The 25,588-nt window shown below is 37.8% G+C and overlaps 3 protein-coding genes across 4 annotated transcripts; 1 reads left to right on the top strand and 2 right to left on the bottom strand.

The window, feature by feature from the left end:
• Nucleotides 1–1,912: 1,912 nt before the first annotated feature.
• Nucleotides 1,913–5,645, bottom strand: LOC137718496 (FAD/NAD(P)-binding oxidoreductase family protein). The gene is made up of 9 exons (XM_068458058.2): nt 5,323–5,645; nt 4,932–5,155; nt 4,727–4,837; nt 4,367–4,420; nt 3,996–4,283; nt 3,543–3,734; nt 3,286–3,444; nt 2,828–3,064; nt 1,913–2,380 (listed from the first exon to the last, which is right to left on the bottom strand). Exons 1-9 carry the CDS (start codon nt 5,504–5,506, stop codon nt 2,066–2,068), a joined length of 1,764 nt encoding a protein of 587 aa, XP_068314159.2. The 5' UTR covers nt 5,507–5,645; the 3' UTR covers nt 1,913–2,065.
• A 1,018-nt stretch (nt 5,646–6,663) lies between these two features.
• On the bottom strand, nt 6,664–14,832 carry LOC137718366 (regulator of nonsense transcripts UPF3). 2 transcript variants are annotated; one of them, XM_068457901.2, is made up of 12 exons: nt 14,322–14,830; nt 13,556–13,662; nt 13,105–13,200; nt 12,881–12,979; nt 12,683–12,762; nt 12,402–12,515; nt 11,304–11,451; nt 10,558–10,628; nt 9,601–10,048; nt 8,784–8,896; nt 8,623–8,683; nt 6,664–7,689 (listed from the first exon to the last, which is right to left on the bottom strand). In XM_068457901.2, exons 1-11 carry the CDS (start codon nt 14,462–14,464, stop codon nt 8,645–8,647), a joined length of 1,458 nt encoding a protein of 485 aa, XP_068314002.1. In that variant the 5' UTR covers nt 14,465–14,830; the 3' UTR covers nt 6,664–7,689; nt 8,623–8,644. The 2 variants fall into 2 exon arrangements, with proteins under 2 accessions (XP_068314002.1, XP_088554576.1); XM_088698450.1 differs by lacking the exon at nt 8,623–8,683 and having other exon boundaries at nt 14,322–14,832.
• Nucleotides 14,833–18,042: 3,210 nt separating this feature from the next.
• LOC137718241 (KH domain-containing protein At1g09660/At1g09670) lies at nt 18,043–24,322 on the top strand. Its single transcript, XM_068457755.2, has 8 exons — nt 18,043–18,205; nt 18,472–18,582; nt 20,609–20,694; nt 21,411–21,550; nt 22,024–22,158; nt 22,246–22,362; nt 23,334–23,477; nt 23,553–24,322. The coding sequence occupies exons 2-8, from the start codon at nt 18,485–18,487 to the stop codon at nt 23,709–23,711; spliced, it is 879 nt and encodes a 292-aa protein (XP_068313856.1). The 5' UTR covers nt 18,043–18,205; nt 18,472–18,484; the 3' UTR covers nt 23,712–24,322.
• The last annotated feature ends 1,266 nt before the right edge of the window (nt 24,323–25,588 follow it).

Raw genomic sequence — 25,588 nt, 5'->3', positions numbered from 1 at the left:
CATACCCTTGAGCATGATTGGCATATCTATACATACGTATATATGTTATTTCCTGGGAAGTATACAGGTTTTACGGCGAGGGGTTAGAATGTATTTTACCAAATGGTTTTCGAAAAGCTTTGTTTTTGCCCACTCACGCTTTTGTTTTGCGCCCCTCCAGGTTCTAGTTGCTTAGCAGTTTCGGTGGTTTCCCAGAGGGCTTTTCCGGCATTTCTGACAGACACTCACCAGCGTAGGGTCACCTTCGGGTGTACTATTGTTGCATCTTTTCTTTTGGACTGCTGTAGACTTGCTCTGAACTTAGCGTCTCACTTACGCTAGCACTTGTTTTAGTACTTTGTATGCTAGTTTTTAATTATTCGTACTTTTCATATTACTATTCTATTAGCTTCCGCACGTGCACATGGTTACGTCACCTTCGTGTGACGGCCAGCACTCCCTGATCTCGGTCGGGGTGTGTCATCAGATCTTGTGAATGACAAGTTTAATATTAATTTATTCCCTTTATTCTTAGTGTAAATAGATCGTCGTATTAAAAAAACTTAAAATAGAATATATTGTTATTATCTTATACAACAAAGTCTAGGGATCATGCAAGTAGTCATTTACCATAGTGGCGGAAAGAAGTTATGTAGTAGCATCTCAGCGTGGGTTTGAACATAGTTAACTCTCTAATCTTACATTTAACCACTAAGCTATCATCTTTTCAAAAAAAAAAAAAAAAAATTCTAAAGATCATGAAATGAAATGAAGCAATATAAAGAAGTTAGATTAATGAGACTTTTCAATCTTAACGATGTATCGTAAATAATTCCGTATTATAGGATTAATATCAGTCCTTAAAGACTAGTACGCACTGTTTAGTACTTAATTCAAGTATGAGAATGACTAATCTCGGGTCATTCGTGTTAAAATACTAAGATAAGTATGTGCTTAATAGGATTGCACACACTAAACACAGTCAATAAGAAAAACTTGTCAAGAAAGTTTTACTTACATGTCAAACAATATATCTTTTAGTTGCAATAAACAAATTAGTCATTAAACCTGAAGTACCATAGTTGTCGTATGAATACGTTTTATTTATCTTTAATAATGTTACATAGACATGTTAGATCAAGCATGTGGCTCAATGTCTATCTTCAAATCTTCAATAACGAGGGAGACTTGCTACGAGATATATAATTAAGAATTCTCCGAAGTGTTTGATTACGATTGAGCAACAAATTCAATCATATCTATGTGAATCATATGAAGTTAAGAATTTACATTGCTCCAGAACTATTGCTCAATCCTTATGTGATCTAATCATGTAATTAAGAGAACTAAATTAACAAAAAATCATATTGCATTGTAATTCCAACTAAATAAGTTCTTTACCAGATATACTCGTGGTTAGGTTTTACCTGTGAGTTATGGAAGCCTTAACCACTATAAGTTCCTCCACTCATTTTCTCTTGACATAAGAAAAAGGAAAAGCATATGCATGGAGCTTTGATATATCATGGAAGTGGACCACTCGATCAAAATGCATGTAATGTGGGGTCAACATCTGCATCATTGGGGCCGACCTCTACCTTCCATTATGTTGACTTTTTTGGAACTTAATAATCATTCTTGCATGCATTATCTCTTTGCATTCCCTATCTTCATCCAAAGCAATTAAAAATCTTGGATGGCAACATTGTCATACTCACAGTTTTTGTTAGGGTTGGCGCGGATCAGTTTGTTCGGTTTAACACCAAAAATATAATTGAATCAATTAGTATTCAACGGTTCAGTTTGATTCGGTTTTGACTTATTCCATTATTGAAATCGATTCAAATTAAATTATTGTTGATCGGTTTGGTTCCGTCAATTTATGCTTATTAGATGAAACCTTTAGTTACATATACGATGCCACATTTTCGTCTTTGAATACAATACTAGATACATAATATTGTATCATCCATTCATAATATGTAGCAGTATAACACAAGTCTCAGAGGAAGAAATAATACAAACCAAAAGTGTGTAAAAGACAAATCGATTCTCAGAAATGTTACAAAAAAGTTGATAAGAAAATTCAAATTCCAATGGCATCAAGAAGTTGAGAGTGTTGAGACACAGAAACTAGTGAGTTGGCTACAATGGCACCACTGGCAGCAACTGCAGGGACTCCGATGCCGGGAAATGTAGAGTCACCACAACAATAAAGCTGAGGGATGGAAGTTGAATGCCCCGGGAAGGACCCTTTACCGGCTTGTATTGCTGGACCATAGGTTCCTCGGTTCCTTCGAAGAAACCTCTGGTGTGTCAATGGAGATCCGACTAACTTCACCTCGCATTTCTCACGACTAAATCCGGGACCAACTGCGCGCTCCACGGCTCTCCACATAACCTGGATTGCAAGTGATTAATCTTAAGCAATGCAGTTGACACATGTTTGGAAGGAACCGAGGAACATGTCCTCGTGTTTCTTCACTTTCTTGTAATTCAGATTATGACATGTTACTCATGTAACGTTTCACTAGTCTCAGCAGATCAATGGAGTTTTGAGAAACCATAGCGGAAATCGAATTTGATCTATTAATTATACACTATCAACATGCTTTTTTTGTGGAAGTTGGTGTATGTACAACTCGGTTGAGTTTATATGCTCGCATCAGGACTATGTTTGGTTTTTTCGGTTTTTATAGGGCTGCACTATATATTCTCTTGTTCTGTCTTCTTTGAATTCGACGAATGAGAATGTGGCTGTAAGTTCGCAACTGGATTGTACTTGTTTTAGTAATTTTAACGGCTGCAGAATAAATACATCGAATGATAAGAAAGCATATGCACGTACCTCAGATCTTTCAGCTTTGAGCTCTTTGTATGCAGAGCTTTTACGGTCCAATCCTTTCCACAAATCAAAGGGTTCGGTTCCAGGAAGATAAGCATGCAACACATGTTTCCCAGGTGGTGCAAGATCCGGACTTAGTACGCTAGGTATAGATATCAAAACAACATTCTGATCGGCATCTACTCCTCTATCCCAGTCATTAACAACTATGTGATGAATCCCCAAGTCCTCGCGTATGTCCTGGTTGATGAGCAGGATTTCGAACACATGTTAAACAACCTAAGATTTATGAAATGAACTACAAGGTTTATACAACACCAGGAGCTTTGCAGGCAATAGTTTCGTAAGTTATTTCAGGTCATTATAGCTATGATATGTGCAGGGTGATCCTTGAGAGAGAGAGAAAGAAAGAGTCGGGATCATGTTACTACTAATGTCAACTTCTCGATCGGATCACTCACCTTTGCATCGAATCCCAAATGAAGATGCATGAAAGATTCACATTGGGGGGTCGTCTTAGTCCTGTCGAGAAATGACTTTGGAACAACTTCCTTAGGTAGTAGATTTAGAGTGTCCCACATAGATGCATTGCTAACAACTGCTTTTTTTGCACGTATAAACTGCAGCGTAAACGTTTGTTCGAATGTTAACACATAAACTACATATAATTCACTTCAAAGACTTCAAAAGTTTATTTTATCACACATAATTTACTCACTTGACCGCTTCTTAGCTTGACTCCTGCTGCTCGACCATTTTCGACAACAATCTTTTCTACGTGACTTCCTAGAGAAATACGCCCACCAAATTTCTTCATTCCCCGGACAAGAGCATCAACAAGTGCACCACTTCCGTGCAGAGGGTACTCAAGACAGCTACCTGGCTTATACCATTCTGCAAACATGTAAATCTGAAAAATCGGAGAACAAAAGTGTTATTCAATGCTCTAGTGACATGACAACGTCTTGTAAATTATGTTTAAAATTGGAAATCATAGAAGTAAGAAATAGTTAGAAGAGTCGAAAACATCATTAGCCACACAGATCAATTTTATTGCATGTAACAAGTTGGAAAACAAGTACAGACCGATAGACAAGCTTCGAGCACAGCATATATATGCACTTATAACAAACCCAAAGAATTTATGTAGGACTTAATGCATATTAGTTACCATCTCTGCTGAAAGTATACCATTAGATTTCACCCCAGCAAGCAAGAAAGCCAGTAGGTCCACCCAGTTACGTATAAAAGGATCTTTCAGTTCCAACGAGTCAACGATTTCTGAGAAAGGTCTGAGAAGCTTTGTGGCGCCAAGTGCTCCCTGCGGTCCCATTTCAACAAAAGATTTCAAGAGAGAGGGAGCATATCTAGCTCCAGCCGTGGAAAGAACACCTAAATCCCCTCGGATGGAAAGCGGAGGCAGAGCCATTGCAGCTGCAGACAACGGGAGAATGGCATCCTGTAGAAGAGTTTCACTTTTCATATGAGAGGTAACCCAAAAGAGAACTGCAGAAAATCAAGATATATGCTGATTGTACTCACAAGAAGTTTTTTCCACTCTCGAACAGCATTTGGACTTGCATACTTCTCGAGGTCCTGGAAGGAGGGAAAAAACCAAACATAGTGAAGTTGACTGTAAAATTCTCAGCGAATTATCGATGGGACAAAATAACGATTAAAAAGAGGCTAGATAGATGCAACAAAGGGGATGCGAAGAAAAATATACCAACATGCAAGTTTATTGACTAATGATTAGCTACGAACTGCTCATTGTTTCAGGAGAAACTTGCATCCTCACCGGAGAATTCCCGAGGGATAAGTAAGCAATAATAAGCCAGCATAAGACAGGGCCAAATTAAGGTTAAAGTAATGAAACATGTACAATTCACAACAAGATTCGACCTTGTAAAACTCCGTGGGACCAATGCGTGATAGAAATTCAGCTTCAGGTAAGTAGACCATCCATGAATCATAACTGGCACAAGGAATTGCCTCCCCCAATGCATCAAGAACCTGAAATACGGAACACGAACAAGTCCTCCTTATCATAACGAGCAGTGAAAAGAAAAGAGAAAGCAAAGAAAAATGAGTAGGAGGAACAACTGACCTGTCCAAGAGGATTAGCCTGAGGGCCTTTGGACTGAAATCCGGAGAATAGAGAGGGGCCGGAGTCAAACTGAAAGCCTTTAATCTCGAATGAATGAGCAGCACCCCCAGGCAGATCATGACTCTCTAAGACAAGAACATCTTGCTGGTACCTAGCCAAAAGCCCCGCGCAACACAATCCCCCGATACCACTTCCAATGACTACAACATCAGCCTCTGCCTTCCCTGCACAACAGGTTCAGTAGTTATTTTCTTTTTTTGGACAAACGATAGCGTTAAAGGGTTAAACTGTTAGTCGCTAGGGGAGGAGGTCAGTGGGGATTCAGTAGTTTCTAAAGATGAGATAATGTGCGTTACTTATCCCACAGAGAGAGAGAGAGAGAGAGAGTTACCTGAGAAAGATTTGTTGTCTTGGAGAGAGGCAGCGCCAGAGCCAGTGGAAGAAGAGGGGGCCTGTCCGACGGAACTTCGCGCCAAAACAGGATGATTTCTGACCGTTGAGGATTGGAAGGTGGAAGGAGAGAGATGAGGTTGGAAAAACTGGAGAGTAGTATTTGGAAATGCTGCCAATGCCATCGTCAAAATATTTTCGAGCTTTGGGAGTTCCTCATGCAATCTCAGTTTTCAGTTCCAACTAAAAGTTTGCTTGGTTGGTAAAGAAGGGAGAGTAGGACTTGGTGTTTTGTAGCTAGCCACGTCATCAATTTCTCAGCCCTACTTCCACTTCCAATCTCCATCCCTTGTTTTATTTATGGGTTTATCCATCAGCAAAACTCAACTCCATTTCAGAAAGTAATATTTTTGCTCGCCACCCTATTAGATTGCAGTTTAAATTTCAATATTTGTATAATAAATAGGCTAAATCGAATTCATCTAACGATAATCAATGAAGTGATGAACATTATCACCGCTCAAAGATGGTGAGCAAGCATTCCATTTCTTTACTTTCCTTTCCTTTGTGAGAGTAAAACTTAGAATTGGTTCCTGATTTTTTGCTCTTGTTTATGTGTTATAATTGGTTGCATATGGCGCTTTACCACAATGCGGAAAACAATCATACCTATGCACTTTGGTGTGAGTTCAATTCTCACTGATCCTTCTTCCCCCACTAGCTAATATTTTAATCCGCTAATGTTACCGTTCTTTAAAAAAATATATATGAATTGAAAAATTTGTTAATTGAGTTTTATGAATTTAACACAATGTGCATTATTGGTCACTGGCATTAACTTTTTTCAAAATTCTATTCATTTGATTATGTTGCTCAGAACTAAGGGCTTACAAATCTCTCATTTTTATCCTTCCCAACGTGAGACATAACCACATGTGATTCCATTCTCCTTGTGCACTGAAAAGGTGCGAAAATCACTTTCCTTCCGACAATAACTAGTTTGTCCTAGTCCTACTTAAGATTGATATTTCAGAGTTTTACCAACAACAACAACCAAGCCTCATATCATTAATTGGGATCGCTTGTATGAATCCTAAAACACCAATACGCTCGATCTTACACTAAGTGTTCCGTTAACTCCAAGTACCCTATCCTCTCTTATAATCACTTTCTAAGTCTTCTTAGGTCTTCGTCTACCCTTTTTGTCCTAAGCCTCTGTCTCATAGTCACTCTTCTAACCAGAACATCTTATATTTTTCAGTTCACGTGTTCAAACCACCTTAACCGTTTTGCTCTCATCTTACTTTAACCGTCTTACTATAGCAGAAAACAAAAGGTCCAATTGGTAAAACTTTAAGCAGTTCATCAAACAAATGCTCACGCCAAATGAGCCTTAATGTTTCTCCTTTGTGCTTCCTATACAGTTCCGCTAGCTCGAAAAACCTAAAGCTATAACATGCATATAGAGAATTCGAAATATACAATTCCAATCATCAACGTTGCTTTCCAACTGTGTCATGACATATGCCCTAAAGGCTCCTCGGACTGACGGTCGGGCTTCACGTGGCCCCCTACTTGCCTTGGCAAGAACTGTCCTGTGGAAGCCTTTTTTTTTCAGAGAAAGAGAGAGAGCAAACTAACAAACTATATTCCGGCAATCTCCACTCAGAACAATGTCTCCTCCGTTAATACAAGGTGAAACACTGCCAAGACATAGACCGAATCAATCAGTCACTCGCCCGGCCATCAACTGCAAAATGGCTCGAGCTGTCTTTTCTATTCGAAACAAGCCCCCGATCAGTGTATCAGAGAAAACTCCAGGGCCTTACAATACTAACTGGTTGCAGATGCTACACTGCTCGCAACAGGGGGCATAGATACATAAGAAATAAACCGTGAAGCCGCATACAGTGCTCCGCCTTCATATTTACAGTTATACTAATGGACGACAACCATCTATAACATAAATACCTAAATATTCCAATATCCAGTGAAGGGCGAGAAGGAATGTGCATAACTCTTTTGCAAGGAGACCATTGTTGGGGGGCACTCTGATAAAAACTGTTATATACCTTAATGATGCTGATGTCTTTTACTATTCTTCGTTTCCCCTCCTATTTCCGTGCTGTCACCAGCAAAGTTGGAAATTTCTTCAAACCCATGTTATCCTTATATACACGTGTCTCCATCACTCCGTATGGCTTTCCAAAAGGAACATCTTTCAATGCTGCTGATGCTTTGTTTACAACTCTGTAATCTGTCCGGAAAAAATCAGACAGCTTCAGGGCACTGGTACATGCTCACTCTGAACGTTCTTTTTTTTCTTTTTGGTAATTCACTCTCAAGGTTGAAGTAGCCAAACATCGCACTGCAAAGTCATCAACAGAAACCAATTTTAAGTCGTTTATAAAAAGACAAATCCCGATTTAAACCTCTTATAAGAAGAGTTGTTTCCTTCTATTCTCAATTTCTTGCAATATATACTAATCATGCATACTTGGAATTCTTAACTACCTATCATACATGTAACACAATATCTGCAGGAGGGAGAAGTGCAGATAGGCACGAAGATTCAACAACAAACGCTATACTTAAATAACAAATTAATGCAGTTGTGCACACAGTAGTTCTAGAAAATGATAGCACGGCTAGCAGTTAAAGAAGACAATAAAAAGATAGCATCTTCGGCAGTACTGGGAATAGTGATTGTCACAACATACCATAACAAACGAGAGAGACTCTTGGAATCTCAAATGAAAGCCATATAGAACAGGACAAGAAACTTCATATGATGCATTAGGCTACCACAATTCATACAAGATGACAAATGACCTCATTTAAGTTGAGCTGTCCTCCAGCTCCAATGATTACCACAATTGATGGCCCGTACTATTAGTGTGCGAAAGAGTGATTATTACACATAAAAATTTGATTTTTCAAAAAATAGATCATTAGACAGTTAATTCCCTTCTTACTGGTCACTAAACAATTAGAAGACTCGGATCAAAACCTAATTAATTAAATACAAAAAAGAGCCATCCCATATTGCAAATGAATCACATGTTAGTTTTGATCTGTCTACTTTCAGTGGTCTCCCTTTTAGAGGTCTATAATGCATATGTTCCTACCACCTAAGCTTAGTTTCTCTCTTATCAGTAACAGGTATCACTCTTTTTCAATCAACTTGTATCGACTTTTTACTGACTATCAATTATCCATTGTGTAGAAAAGAATGAAGGCAAGGTAATTCAGATGATCATCAGGATAATTCAGATGATGATGGATATAAGATTGTGTTTACCAATTTAACAAAAAGAAAATCCTCAGGAACCAGAACTTGACTTCTGAACCCACACTTGTTTCTGCAGACACATTAAAGTAAATGTGTAACAGCCTATTACAGAATGAATAAAAGACAAGATATTGAACACAAGTTAAGTAGTATGCTGAAAAACCAAGCACCTCATGGGAGCCATAGCCTCTCTTCGAATGTTTTCCTTCACCTGCAACTGGAGAGCCATCAAGATCCTTAACACCATGTGTTGCTCCACGGTGAGCATGATGTTTATGGGAGCCTGCATAAAGTATTAGTATTTGTTATTACCGCATCAAGAAAAATGCACCAAGCTCCTGCCAGGCCAAAGTTAGATCGTGCAGATGCATAGGTGCTTTAATGTGCAAAACATTTGCTAGTCATACAGAAACATCAGTATTTTTTCCAAAATATATACTTTTTTGGTCCTGGAATAGTAATGGCATTAAACTGCCATTTCCTGTGTTTGTTCAAAATTTCAATAGTTCTACCAAAATTACAAGTGGAAATTTGACATATTTCAATCAGCCACTAGTCACTACAACAATTTAAGAGTAAGCACGTAAGCTGTACTATATGTAGAAAGAAGGGAGCTCCTATGGACCTACATTTAACTTGTTTTTTATTAGTCAAAATAGTAAATTATTGATCAAATAAACAGCATCTGAAGTTTCACAAAAAAAAATGTTTCTCTTACTTTGACCAATATAGAGACATTAAAATTTTCATCCATAATTGTGTTTTTGGAACCTACAGAGATATCTAATACCTGGGTTTTAACTTCCACTCAGTATTTGATATAAGAACTCTACACAGGATTTTTTTTTATTCATGCAAAATAATGCCTGATGAGCTCTTCAAGGTTTCAACAAATTTTCACTTATTCATGGAAAGAAATATAAACATTGATTAGAGTACGTAGCAATGTAACCCTAAAACAAAGTTTCCTTTGAATAGTAGTCGCACCTTCTGAAGAATCTAAGAGTGAGTGATCAGGTTGAAAAGCAGACGACAAAGACTCATCGCTTGCAGATGATCCATCTAAACGATTAAGAGGAGTCCATACACCACGATCAGGTCTGTCCTTATTCCTCGTCCGTTTCTCCTGCTTCTCACTATAACTACCATGCAAGTCATTCCCAACTATCCTATGATCTGGAGCTCCATTTGTATCCTTTAAAATCAATTGCACATGTTGCGACGGAGGAAGTCGTTTGTCCCTATCTGAACTTGAACTCTGGATTTGCTGCTCCAAGTGAATCCCAGAAGACTGACTTTGACGTGCATCCTTGTTTAGAAGTATGCTTTTGATAATCCTTCCCTTATCATGATGACGCGGGTTCTGTTTCAGTGCAACTGAACTACCCATGTTTTTAGAATATGTACTATACTGCTGTGACATGTTCCCCGGCACCTGCACAAGGAGTGATAGACATGAGCAGAAGTAAAAGGAGATCACATTTCTCAGTGTCAAAGCCCTCAGCCAGTCTAAATACGCAAACAAAATGTTGCCACTTTGCAATTTGATGCCCATTTTTTTTCAGAAGCTAAAAGTTTATTTTTATATAACATATGCTTAAATTATGCAAATTAAGTACATAGTCGCACCTAGATTTTCCACAGAAACATGCACACGATAAACAATATAATTTGGCATTAAATTATATCATGCTGAAACTGCAATCCATGCATACTATAACATGCATGTCGTTATCACTACCGTCTGCACCTATAGCCAATATTTCCAGTCTAGTGTTAAATTATATCATGCTGTGCAAAAAGTAGAACAAGTTAACTAGTTAACTGACATCATTTGGCATATTGACAGAACTACATCAGAAAACATAGAACGCCCTCTCACCCCACCATTGTAGACCAAAAGATAACCAATAGTAAATGAGATCAAGCAAGGAGGAGGTTTACATGAGATATCTCCTTCTCTTTCTCTTTCACAAGCAAGACTTTCTTTTTCCCAGCATCAGCACCCGAAACTCCTGAAATAGGGGTAAGAACTTATAATCAAAAATGGAAAGCAACTCACTGTCAGATAGAAAAAAAAAAAAGGCGCAATACCAGAATTCAGGAAGAAAGGAGGTGGGGGGAGACCCTACAATAAAAGATGATACTCAAAAAGGGAACTATACAGAGGGAGGAAAAAAACCTACAAATCAAATGTAAGGGGATGCAAGGAAGAAGCTTGTAAATGCAGAACTTCCGATTTTCTCCAATTAAAACTTAAAACTATATCAATCAACCGACTTGAAAATTAATTGAAACGATGAAAGCTACCAAAAATATTTCTTAGCTATGAAATGCTCAAAGTATTCTCTGCAACTAAATAAAGATTATAACCAAACTAAGAACAAAGTTCAAAACTCTACAAAACTTAAAACCTTAAATTCTGTATATGATAAAATGCACAAAGTCCACCATTCCTAAAAGAAAATGACTGAAGGGAAAACTATAGTACTTGCAACATAATCACAGGCGCCAGACGAATGAAAGGGAAAAGAACCTTGACGTCAAAGTAAGTTTAAAAGAGACATCAAAAGTGATAACTTCCACTTCATAGACAAGGAAAACCTTTGAACCATTACATGTGAGTGAGGGTACTAGGGCAAAAAATGCCTAGTCATCAGCAAATACTCTCAAACAATCAAATAACATACCACTCTCCTCTTCAAACAATTGAGTTCCAACTGCAGATGCCAAAATGGCAGACTTCTCAGAAGGTTGCTGATCAGCACGCTTGGGTACCAATGTATATGTTGACTTGTCTTTGGCACTGGTGTTCTTTCTAGCATCCCTCACAACATACTGCAAATCAGACAAGCCCTCTAAATAACCTTAAACATAAAATTTGACTTGCAATCAATTATAAATTTCCGAGACAAACATGGAACTAGGAACTGCCAAAAATGAAAAACTAAGAAAATGTCATAGGCCTCAAAAGCCAGCCACCTACAAGAAAACAGAATAATGCAAAACCCTGTGAATAAGATGAAAAAGCTCCAGCAAGAAGAGGATAAGCCAAGGATTCTACATTAGTATGATACCTTTTAGTCCCAAAAGTAATGCAGAAAACCTACAAAAATTATTCAAATTTTGGATATACAACCCATACACAAAAGTAGAAAAAACAACTAGCCTTCTAAGTTTCATCTCTTCTACTTTTTGAACAATGACATATGATAACAATAACATTGATCAAATATAATGACTACAAAAAGTGCACATAATATAAGTCTTAGAAGTATTAAATTCACGTTATTATAGCTTTGAAAGAACATAAACAAAAAAGGGGGGTTACCATTGCGGAATGTATTTGTTTCATATCTGAGGAACTCCAATGGTTAAAAGTTGAAATTATCAACCCCTCAATTTGATTATGAGGAGAAGTCTGGCCAATGCAAATTTCAAACTCCTAATGAACCAGTTTTAAACATAAATATCTACCAGCCTTTGTCATATTTGAACATGTAGTCAGAGTTTCACACAACCAATGAGGTGAAAGATGATCTATAATTTGAAACTTATAACCATAATAACTAGGATTTCAAAGATGATGCGAGGGAACGGAAAGGATTCCAAAGATGGTGGAGGTTGTGAATCACTGGGTGTTCTAGATCAATTAGTTCTCAATTCTGATCAATGGAAGGGTAAGAGTGAGATTTATCACGAAAACACTTATTCAGCTAAAAAATAACAGAAAAAGGTGATTTGATAAACTGGCTTTCGGCTACATATATGCATAAAAAAATGAGTACCATTGAGGCAGAATTCTTTTTCCTCTCAGAACCCCGTTTGGTCATAGGTAAAGTAGGACTTCGAGCAGATGATGCACCAGCTCTTCTACTTGTTTTACCATTAGACGGTAACCTCTGTCAGCAAAGATGAAGTATGCTTAGAAACTCATCAATGCTTATCTAAAATTCAATTTTAACATCTCCTAACAGCACTAAAATGCAATAATTGAAAATCATATTGAAAGTATGAATTCCACTAATCAATCGTCTCCTAGTTATCAGTAATATAAGCCATTAAATACCCGAGATCCAGCCTTGGCAGCCCTTTTTTGACGAACAAAGTCCATTAATGGTGTAACTATAGGAACGTCCTTTCCAGCACCTTTAAAAAGAAAAGTTAGACAAGAAAAATGAATCATTTGAAAGAATGCACTAAAAGAGAATTCAATACTAAATATAAATTTTCTTTGTTATTATATTAGGTGCTCTGTCTGACTAACCAGATCGTTCTGCTTCTCTTCTCTCCAATTGTGTCTCGGCACTTGGAAGATTCTCAGCAGGCTTTGCAATGAATTCAAGAAACTCCAAATACTCGGGATCTAGATGTTCATCAAGTAAATACTTGTACTTACTAACAGGAAAATAATTGTATATATAAGTCCACACGCAACAAAACAAGCTGTCGAATTTTTCTTTAAATGAATGTTACACATTAAATTATTACCTCTGAATATGGTTCCTTCACGACCATCCTTCTTAGACCAATGTTTTGGAACACGTTGTGAAGGAGCATACTCAACAATAACTTTAAATTGACTGCCTGAAAATGGAAAATAAATACTTTTAAATTTCATTATCTCAAACAAAAACTGTGGAAGGTTCCTGAGACAAATAGAAATTAAACAAATACAAATATATGAGAACGACATGTTAAATCTTTTAAAAATAATAAAAATAAAAAATCAGCAGTTTATATATATTTTTTAGCTGCAAGTAAAGCACATGAAAAAACTTCATTACCACCATGAGTTAGGAGAGCGCCTTAGCAAAAGAAAGAATAAAATATCATTAACCAAAACAAATATGCATATAAGCTGAATAGATATACTTCAATAAGACTTCTAACAAGAAAGTTGATGTGTATGATAAATCCGCAAAGCAAGCTCAAACAGTACCCTTTTCATTAACAAACAGATGACCGTCAAAGAACTCAGCAAAGTCGAATACATCATCTGGCCTCTTCAAATCAATGTAGGCTCTAGAATATGACTGATTCTTTTGGCTGAAAAATTAATTCAAGAAAAAGAAAATTAGCTAATCTTCCATCCTGCAGAATGTTACTTCAAAGTTTCAAACACTGATGCTCAAATATGACTAGTCATTATGCTATTATGATTACAATTTAAGCCATGAAAAAAAGTTTCTTTATTAGAACAAGGAGCCCATAAGACGCGCTTCAAAAGCTATTTATCAAAATAATAAAAATAATAATGCCGCAGAAAACAAGCAACCGACAGAGTAAACGATTCTATAGGCACCATAGGCAGAGTGAGGACCATAATTCGAAATAGCCCCTAAAAATAAAAAATAAATGCAATAACTTGGAGATGCCAAAACACAGTAGCTATGAAGAAGTATACAATCTCAACCGTGCAAATTGAAATGTGAAAAGGTTTCAACAGATCAGAAGAATCCACTCAACACTCCCATCCAATACAAAGTCAACATTCCAAGCAGCATGAACCTAAGGTACTAACAAACCATGAGTTGATAGTATGAACTAAAATAAACCCACAAACAAATACATATCCCCTTTTGATTTCTACACAAAATTTATGCTAACCCATCAACAAAATTATACAAAGCCAAAACGGCACATAAGACAGCGAAAGAAGTTGTATTTCAAGTAGAACCAACCAACAAATTTGCCAGAAAACCCACCTCCTCTTGCCAGGACGAAAAGCAACCCAGTTGTAGCGGCCAGCAAAGAAAACGTCGATTTGTTCCACAAGCGCGGCTTGCGAAATCGAAGGCGGCAAGTGTCGAAGCACCACCTTGGTTCGATCCAACTGGCCCTTCATCATCTCCCCAATCCAAAAACAAAAACCCTAGAAAAACCAACTTAAAGCTTCGCAGAATCGAACGGTTTTCGCAAATTGCTTCGGAAATACACGAAAAATCTCCGCTAAATTACATCTTCTTGGCTTCTGAAAATCATCGATCGAGGTCGATTTGAAACCCCTAATTCACCAATCGCCATGCACGAAAATGCTACAGACGCAAGAGTGAGTTGAAACGGTTGCGTTTTGCGCCTTCAGGTCTTCTCCCCCTCCTCTGTAGTTCTCTCTCTGGGTTTTGAGTACGAAGAAGTGATATACGTATGCATACGTGGGTGTGTTTGGCACGTGACATATCGAAGTAATAAAGTATTGAAATAGCCTGAAATCAATGCATGTAATCTCGTTAGCAAGTGGCGATTTAGTATGGTGGTGGAAAGATATTTGATGTCATGATGGTGTGGATTTGAACTTATTGGTGGCTAATTTAACACAATCTGTCATTTGATAAAAAATTAAAAAAATGTATGTACTCATCAAATTATGAATTCGAATTCAAGTCTAATATCCTATAACTCGTTTGAGAGTGTTATTAAAATTACTGAAAACGTTGAAATTGATTTTAAGTTCTAAATATACTTTAAGTGTTTTTTCATGATCTATTTTGGAAGAAGTATCAGACATATGCTTTTTGTAGAAAGCACGTAAAGTGCATTTCTAAGATCCACTTTAATTTTTACTAAGGATTCATTTTAAAAACATTTTGAACGTAATTGTTTCGGTTATTTCTAAAAACAGTTATAAATGAGCTCTAAGTTTGGGAACACACTTTCTATTGTTTTGTAACAATAATGTGTTAAAAATGATATAAATATGCAATAGATTTGGAAAATTTGAAGAGAAATTAAATATTAGGGAAATTAGAGAGAAATTGTCACATCCCGGCTCGGGGTGGATCACTTCCCGGGCCCGCTCCACCACCGTAGCACGATATTGTCCGCTTTGGGCTTACCATTCCCTCACGGTTTTGTTTTTGGGAACTCACGAGCAACTTCCCAGTGGGTCACCCATCATGGGATTGCTCTAGCCCCCTTCTCGCTTAACTTCGGAATTCCTACGGAACCCGAAGCCAGTGAGCTCCCAAAAGGCCTCGTGCTAGGTACGGATGGGAATATACATATAAGGATCACTCCCCTGGGCAATGTGGGATGTTACAATCCACCCCCTTTAGGGGCCCGACGTCCTCGTCGGCACATTTCCGGCCAGGGATTGGCTCTGATACCAAATTTGTTACATCCCGGCCCGGGGTGGATCACTTCCCGGGCCCGCTCCACCACCGTAGCTGTCACATCCCGGCCCGAGGTGAATCACTTCCCGGACCCGCTCCACCACCGTAGCACGATATTGTCCGCTTTGGGCTTACCATTCCCTCACGGTTTTGTTTTTGGGAACTCACGAGCAACTTCCCAGTGGGTCACCCATCATGGGATTGCTCTAGCCCCCTTCTCGCTTAACCTCGGAGTTCCTACGGAACCCGAAGCCAGTGAGCTCCCAAAAGGCCTCGTGCTAGGTAAGGATGAGAATATACATATAAGGATCACTCCCCTGGGCAATGTGGGATGTTACAATCCACCCCCTTTAGGGGCCCGACGTCCTCGTCGGCACATTTCCGGCCAGGGATTGGCTCTGATGCCAAATTGTCACATCCCGGCCCGGGGCAGATCACTTCCCGGGCCCGCTCCACCACCGTAGCACGATATTGTCCGTTTTGGGCTTACCATTCCCTCACGGTTTTGTTTTTTGGGAACTCACGAGCAACTTCCCAGTGGGTCACCCATCATGGGATTGCTCTAGCCCCCTTCTCGCTTAACTTCGGAGTTCCTACGGAACCCGAAGCCAGTGAGCTCCCAAAAGGCCTCGTGCTAGGTAAGGATGGGAATATCCGAATATATATATAAGGATCACTCCCCTGGGCAATGTGGAATGTTACAGAAATTATTAAATACTTAGAGGTGTATTTATCAAACATTATAGCGTGACTAAATAAAACATCAAAGTGATTAATTGTATAAAGGATAAGTTGAACAAGTGAGACATTCATTCTCATCTTTTATTGATAGGGTGGAATAAACAACCGAAAAAACCAAAATTGACCCGCTCTATATAGATATCAAACTGAAAATACGGAAAAATTTGGTATAGGTGTCAATATAACTGACACACCCCGACCTGAAATGTCCACTATGACCTCTGAATCGAGCCGTGCTGGGCGACGCCTGTATTGGGCCCCTGGGGGGTGGATTGTTACATCCCACATTGTCCAGGAAAGTAGATCCTGTAAGCCTTATATATATATATATATATATATATATATATATATATATTCCCATCTCTACCTAGCACGAGATCTTTTGGGAATTCACTGGCTTCGGGTTCTATCGGAACTCCGAAGTTAAGCGAGTTCGGGCAATAGCAATCATAGGATGGTTGACCCACTGGGAAGTTCTCGTATGAGTTCCCAGAAACAAAACCGTGAGGGTGTGGTAGGGGCCCAAAGCGGACAATATCGTGCTACGGTGGAGTCGAGCCTGGGTTGTGGTAGAGGCCCGAGCCGAGATGTCACAATAACACATAGGTTAGTATGGTAAGACCGAACTAAACCAAATTAAATATATAATATATAAGATTAGAAAAAAAAAATTGAACAAAATAAGATTATAATTTATATGGCCGTCGGATTGGTTGAGATTTAATCTCAACCGTTGAATTAAAATCAGCTCTCTCTTGGCCTCAGCTACAATGATTGATGCTCTACTGTGTACTAGTGATTAGTTTAGGAGGAATGAATTTTATTTCTATAATCTACAATTGACGACCTCATATTCTAGGATGAACTTGAAGACTCAGTAAGTGAAGTATTTAGTTTTATATTTTTATTTTTTAGTGTTCAATACATTGAATCTTATATATAACAATAATAAACTAATTAGCAATAATTTGTGTTTATTGTTGTAGGTTGGGCCGCTTAATTTTAAAATGTGAGAAGAATTTAACTCAAGATGAAATGGTACCTTCTTCGCCGCCTCCATCACATAAATTCAACAACGTCAATCACTACTTTCACGACTACCCAATTCAAATTCACTTGTAAGGGTCAATCATCTACAACTAGTGCATCAAAGGGAAGAGGCCAATCTTCTACAAAGGATCAGTTCAAATTCACTTAATTTATTTATTTTGAATTGGAAGACTTTAAGTCACTAATTAAATTATAATTTATTATTTGGATTTTTTTCTAAATATGTCCTAATTCAGGTTAGTGTAAATGCCCCACCCTGAGTTATGAGATCAAATTTTATGCAGTTAAATGAGTGTAGCCTCTCCACCTCATCATTGACTGATACGTATTTATAAATTTAATTTTTTTATAATTTTATTATCATAAATTTAACATATGTCAAATGATAAATGTAGAAAATTTGATTACGAGCGACGGTAGCAAGTCACCTTGAAGTGACAACAAAAAATAATAGAGCATTGACTAGTGAGTGGCACTTTACCAGGCAGGAAAAGAAAATAAAAGGAAAAATAAAAAAGAGTGATTTGACTTAAAATATATAAATGCAAGGGAGGGATGGTTGAGACTCATGCTGTAGTAGGAATTTTGCCTCTTTGTTCACTCTCTCGCACCAACACCCGCCTCCAATAAGGGGCAGAAAAGATTTGAATCTCTCTGCCCCGACCTCCCTCTTCTCTCCTTCCCGTCCGGTAAGCCCCTCTCTCTCCCCTCTCTCTCCTCTCTCTCTCTCTAAATACATATTGTTGTTGTTTACTTTCTGTGTTGTGTGTTGTTCTATTGTTTGCTGTGTGTTTTCTTCAAAGTGGGATCAATTTTATTGTGAAGATAATGCTTCATCGGTGTTTTCTTCAACTGGGTTTTGCTCATTTGACATTTACATAATGATATGCCATTTTTTGTGCGTTCTCTGAAGTGGGTTTGTTAATTTGTTTTGTGGGTTATTTGACATATACAGTAGTGCCTGTGTTATGGGAGAGAGAATCCCTCCTGGAAGTTACTTCCAGTACCCACCTCCTGGTGTCCATGCTTCTCCACACAGGTCTTCTCTCCCTGCAGATCGAGAGAGGTCAGTAATTTGCTTAACTTTTAATGTTTCACCTGTTAATTCAATCTCATTTCGATTCCTTGTCGATAGTTTGTCGGTGACATGTGTAGCTGGTGGTTCCGTACTTGACGTTTTCTGCCGTTGTGAGGGGTGGTTTTATCATTAGTACATACATTGATGGCTATTCTATTTGGTTTTGCTTTCATAGAATATACTTAGTTTTCAAGGGCTTATGTGTTATATCCCGTATATGTGGCTGTCCCATGCTTTTCTGATGTCTTTTGGGTTTCAGTCCTTATATTTCGTCTGTTATCTTTAGTAGGGTTAAGAAAGTATGGCACTATGAATTATCGAGTCCTTGAGTATGCTCCATGAGTTTTTGGGAGTTAATTAGATAAACCCCGTTTGATTTTCAGTTTCCGATGGAAAACATTTAAAGGGAGGTAGTAAATGATTTCATATTTGGGAAATTGTTCTTTCAGACATCTTAGCTTACCTTGTAATTAGACAACTTTTTTCTTCCTGAAATGTGAAATGCCATAAATTATATCTAGATTGCCGGTTTCTTTTACTGTTCAAGAGAAAATGTGTATGTTTTTAATATAGATATGTTTTACGAAGGCATTTCGGGCTCTAATTGAAGTAGAAATATGTTTAAATGCCACAGATAGTCAATTCGTTTTACCATAGATAGTCAATTTGTTTTACCAATGAAGAAAAAAATTGATTGGTTCTTTCGTACATACGTTTGGGAGGTTGTTTCTGCATGCATTTCATACAAAATATAGTCAACGAACCCCATTGAATATCGAACACAGTAATCCTCAGGAACTTGTTAACATGGATAAGCTTCAAAGGGTGAATATATATTTGAGTGATTGCACGTTGGCCTTTAACCCTACTAGTTCTTATTTCACTTCACCGCTGCTTTCAGATCATACATAGTACTATATGTTTCTAAATATTGAATCAAATCATAAAAGGAAAAAGACAAACCCACTCATTCTTTTGATGCGAGCAAGGTCTTCAGTGGTAAAGTATTGTTAGCATGGCAGGTGAAAGTTGTGAGATGTAGTTTGGAACCTACTTTCGTGCTCACCTGCTTTGTCTCTGAGCTTTTAAGTGTAACCAAATCACTGCTGTTGTTATGCATATTGCTGTTGTTGTGTCAGATAGTCCCCAGACCCCACATGTCCATTTTTAATGGTAAGATGAAACACCTGTGACATGGTTGAAAGCTAGACACCTAATACCCCTCTCTCTTGACTGGTGTATAATGTTTGAGTGAAACATATGGATCATTGCTAACTGTAAGGTGAAACACTTGTGGCATGGTTGAAAGTATTGAACATTTTTTGTCATTACCCGGTTGCGTTTGGTTGTGGTGGAGATCCTGAGGGAAAGTCAGGTTTTACCAGAAAGTTGTTTTTCAATTTTTATTTTTTAATGAGGAAGTTTAAAGGTTAACATAAGAAGTTCTATGGAGATGTGGTGTGATTGTGGTGCTAAGAAAGATATAGAAAGATTTTTGACAGGAGGGAGTGAAGTTTGGGGACAAATTTCAAGCACAGTCGTCTTTGTGGACTTTAGACTCTTCAAAGTTCGGAGAAACTCTTCTTTTTATTTTGCTGTTCTTTACTGATTGGAGGGCTGCTTTTATCCTTTTGGTCATGTTAATGTTCTTTACTATTTTGGCTTCCTGTCGACATCTTGTTCATTTTGTAACGATGTTTGTACTTGTACTCAATCATTGATGCACATCTCACTTCATGTATACATTTGAAGATGTTTGAGCATGTTGCTCATTCCCTTGGAAATCATGATCTTTTTCTGATAATAATTCAATTTAAGTTCGTGAAAACAATCATTCAAAGAATCAAAGCAACGTTGTGATGTCTGCATATATGATATAACATGAATATTCTTTCTCAAAATTACATTAATACAATTTTCACTTTCCAAATATTAACTGGTAATAAACACTACACACTACTGCTTTTCGAAGTATGCTAGGAATTGACACATGATTTGGCTGGTGTTATGGCAGATATTTGGCTGAACTACTGGCAGAGAAGCAAAAGTTGGGACCATTCCTGCAAATATTGCCCCTATGTAGCAGACTTCTAAATCATGGTTAGATGAAATTTCTATCTAATGCTTTTCCCCTATGTAGCTCACTTCTAAATTTTATGTCTCATTAAATTTTGTTTTCTCTTGTGAACTAAGAACATTTTTTGGGGTTGACAATAAGTTTTGGCCGCCCTTTTTTCTTTCTAAAAATCTGATTAATCCATAACCAAGATACTTTTCTGTACAGGTTTACATGTATGTGCAGACAGTCATGTACTGTGATATCAGTTTGGATATAACTACTTGGCATGTGTGTGTTTGACAGCTGTTCTTGGATATGTTTGTTCCAATCCATATTTCAAAACACAAAATATGTTTGCACTGTCTATGCTTCCTCTCCGTGTCGGAAGTAATGATACCAAATGGTGTATTTAGAAATGGATAAAAAGAACACTAGAACAAAGATCTCTTTTTTTGGATGATTTTTGAGCTGTAAATTATCAGATCCTCACATTTAACATTAGTTATAGTTTCTGTATAGAGAAAGTATTGAGTCCTTGAAAAGGGCTGTTAGGCGGTGGTAACTGTAATTTCTTCACTATACAATCATCTATTATAAATTTTTGTGCAGTGTCTCCTATAACAATCAATGTTTAAGCATGTTGGTTGGAAACTGCATGCTCTTGTAAAATGCTTAACCATGTGTAGCTACAGTTTCATTTTTCTGGTCTTTTTTGGTTATTTGCTGAAGCATACTTTGTTCTTTGACGCCATGACAGAGATCAGACAAATATCAGGCTTCAATCAAACTCCTGCAGATCGTGAAAGATTTACGCATGACAGTCCATTTAGGTCATTAAGTCAAAATGTGAATGGTAGACCAATGGATCTGGAGGGATGGCCAGGAATACACATGGAGGTAATTCTACTAATAGAAGTGGGTGATGCTTATTTTGTATTTTGTTTGAATTTTTGACCATAGTTGTTGCTTGAATTCAATTATCATTGTCTAATTTTCTTAATTTTTTTCAATAGTATTAGAAGCATACAAGGACATAGTCTTCATATTTGCTTGCATGTGTGACAGTATAGCCTTCATTTCTTGAAATGTAAGACGAGAGTTTTTTTTTCTTTAATGCGTGTTTGACAAGCCTGTGAGACACTGTATGCCAGAGCTGTAGTCCAGTTTGCAATGTTTTGGTGGCCATCCAAGCCAACTTCCAATATGTTATTGTTGAAACCACTCTACCATTCGCAGTACAATCATCTACTCATAGCTGAATAAAACTCTTTTATGGTGTATGACATAGTGGGAAGAGAGTTTAGGTTTTGCTCATGTCTTATGTTGTTTGTATGTGTGAATCTTCATTCATCATAATTTGTCTCCTGTAGGACAATGGACACATCCAGAGAATGGCCCCATTCCAATCTCCTTCTATGGGATGGCTTGGGGGGCAAGGAATTCCAACCACCCCTATTGTAAAGAGAGTTATTAGACTTGATCTTCCCGTGGACAAATATCCACATGTAAGTAAGGAAGGGGTTATGATTTGTGCAGAGTTTATTTTCAACCTTTTTGTCTTAATTAACAATTTTTCACACCATACTTGGCAGTACAATTTTGTTGGCCGAATTTTGGGACCACGTGGGAACTCCTTAAAAAGAGTTGAAGCCATGACAGAGTGTAGGGTGTACATCCGAGGCCGGGGCTCAGTGAAGGATTCTGGAAAGGTATTGCTCATCTTTTTTGGGTAGTTAGTTGGCACTGGCATGGTTGCATGAAAATTTACTTCTAAATTTGCTCATTCATATTCGTTTATGGTAGGTATTAATTCATGCATTCTACAAAATACTCAACATAATTAATTTCATAGATCATATGTTCTTGTCCACTACCTCTTTGCAAACTTCTAAAATAAGGATGCCACAAGTGCGAGGATGAAGGTTTAATTGAAACATGGCGGCGTAATAAATATACAATAATATAGATGTGTGTGTGTACATATATATATATATAATGTACGAGAAAAGCATTATCATAACAAAACGACAAACTTCGTTGTAGGCCTGTAGCCTAGGAGTAACAAACAGGAGTAAAAAAAATTGAAACTGTTTGAAATAGCGCTCAGTGTTAGAATAGAAGGGATCTCTAATAAGAGGACTCACACAAGCTTCAGGCCAGCCGTGAGGTTTCCAAAAACTTTAACATGAAGCTAAAAATTGATGCTAGTGAGAGTTCATGGTATACAGTTCTCTCTTGACATGTAAATATAAATATGTTTCTAGCTTGGATTTGTGTAGTTGTATTACAACTCACTACAAACAGCTTGATGGATCCAAAATGACGGAGATGGAGGTAGCTAGGAACTAACTGCTTCAGTCTGATATCGTAGTTTGGACTTGTGTAGTAGTGCCTGATTATTGTTAAGTCTTTCGTTCATTTTCTTTAATCTTTGGTTGGGGTCATGTGTGCTTCAACAGATAATGTATCCTTACATTTTTATGGTCTCAACTTTTGAATGACAATTAAGTTGGTCATTTTCTGAATGGCATGGTGTGCTAAAAATGGCAGGCAGAATATCGATTTGCAAACTTCATCGAAGAGTTATTTGTCTGAAAAATACTCATGTATCCTTGTCAAATTCTAGTTTTCGTTGACATCATTTGGCTCCTTATGTGCCTTGTACATTGTTTTTCTTCAGGAAGAGAAATTAAAAGGTGAGCCTGGATATGAACATCTTAATGAGCCGTTGCACGTGTTGGTAGAGGCTGAATTTCCGGAGGATATAATCAATGCTCGCTTGGATCATGCAGTGGCAATACTCGAGAACCTTCTGAAGCCTGTGGTATGAATAGTATTGGTCACGTAGTTTTGACTCTTAATTCATTTTCTTGGACAGGTTTTAACCCGTCTCTTGCAGGACGAGTCCTTCGATCACTATAAGAAGCAACAACTTAGAGAATTGGCTATGCTGAACGGTACACTGAGGGAAGAGAGCCCTAGCATGAGCCCAAGTCTAAGCCCGAGCATGTCGCCCTTTAACAGTGCAGGGATGAAACGAGCCAAGACAGGGAAGTAATAAATCCTAAAACCATGCTGATCGTTAGTGGTTTAATCACTGAAAACATTCACATCTGCCTTGTCGAAGACCTTTCGGCGTCTTGATAATTTTGATTTCCAACACATTGGGAGGCATTGTTGACAAACTGATGACAAATTTCGGGCCCTTCGTCCGGCCTCTCAGACGGGGTGAACAGGTTTGGTAGTTCCGTACGACATGCCTTCTCCACAGTGATTTAGAACTTGTTTGCAAGTGCTTTTAAAATGAATGAAAATGCTTTTGGTGAAATTGATTTTGGGTTCTAAAAGCACTTTTAAGTGTTTTTTTGAAGAAAAAAACACCAGCTATATGCTTCTTACAGGAAGCAGTGCTTTTCTATGATCCACTTGGATTTTTAATTAAGATTGGTTTTAAAAATATTTTCACCTCTCATTTTAAAAGCACTTCTGAACAAGCCCATATTCTTTGTTTGATAGCCACAAGCTTGTAGGCCGTCGTTTGATTTTCCTGTGATCATATTCCAGCATCTTGTACCAGGCAAAATGCTACATTGACTAAGTTTATATTTATCTTGTATGCGTGTATTGGGCTATTGTTTACAATAAAAATAAGTTCAGATGAGTTTCTAATTTTTGCCATTTTGTTTTGGCATCTTTGTACTCAATTTTTCTATGTTGCAAGCGGTGGATTATCTTGGTAGATACAGGGACATATCCTCCCCAGATTCGAACCATCTGTATCCTTATGGACCTCCCTACCATCACTCATATCCCCCTCCCCATCGCACCCCAATTGCCACTGCATGTTTCCCCGACCTTCAACCCTTCCCATTTTCTTCTCTCGTTCTTTCTCTGTGGTTTTGCTTCGTCGATTGCCACGAAGATGGCATGGATGTTGAGGAGAAAGAAAAGGAGTAAGAATGTTACAGATGAAAATGATTTCAGCCGCACAATTTACATAAATGGCTGAGATTATTTGATCACTACGATCTGGATGGTTCGGATCCGAAGAGAATATTTTTCCGATAGATATGACCTTCCTCTTCAACCTACCATGTCTTGGGTTTAAACCCACCACTTTTACTTGCCATTTAGTACTACAGTCTAATGGTATTCCTCTTTACTTGTAAATGAGAGGTCTTAAGTTTGAATTTCGTGGATGACAAATTCGAATCCTTAGTGTAAAATATATCGTTGTACTCGAAGAAAAAACAAAATACCTCCCCTCAGTGTAGCTTAAATAGTGATACCGCTTGTAATTAAACAAGTTTCGTTTATGTTACAGAATAGAATGAAATTCATACATATTTAAATGAATTGGGGAGAGAGAATGAGAATTGAATCAAGTATTTCCCCTAATCAGTCTAATCCTTAGGTTTTTCTAAGTATTTAATTATGTATTAGTAAGTGCATGGAAAATTAAAATTCGGAATTATCCAATATTTCGGTCACAGAAACAAGGTTTTGAATTAACAGCCGAGCAGAAATAAGTTTAAAATTTTAAAGTCCGGTAGCTCGCACCGGCACCTTCTTCGATCTTTACATGAAAGGCAAGGCAATCGGCGATACAAATTTAACGATACCTTAGATCATAAGAAATAGAAAGGGAGAGACTCAAATGAAAGGGGAGTGAGCTGTGAATGTCGAAAACATAAATTACGGGTTTGAAGGTGCTACATCGACATTCACAGCTCACTCCCAAACCAGAATACCAAAATTCTGCAATCCGTTCAACAAGTTCAAGAACGGAACACAACTAAATTATGATTCCAAGTGTAAAGGCAGCATAAGTAACCCCAAAATTCGGGTAAGAAATAGATACAATCCACAGATCATTGCTAAAACATGAACCACTGCGCTAGTAATAGTTCGAAAGTAATAAAAAGGGATCTCCTT

Source organism: Pyrus communis, chromosome 8, assembly GCF_041283825.1.
Source record: "Pyrus communis isolate YQ-2024b chromosome 8, ASM4128382v1, whole genome shotgun sequence".
Taxonomy (NCBI): domain Eukaryota; kingdom Viridiplantae; phylum Streptophyta; class Magnoliopsida; order Rosales; family Rosaceae; genus Pyrus; species Pyrus communis.
Note: the sequence above shows the minus strand (reverse complement) of the source record. Positions and strands in the feature narration are given on the sequence as shown.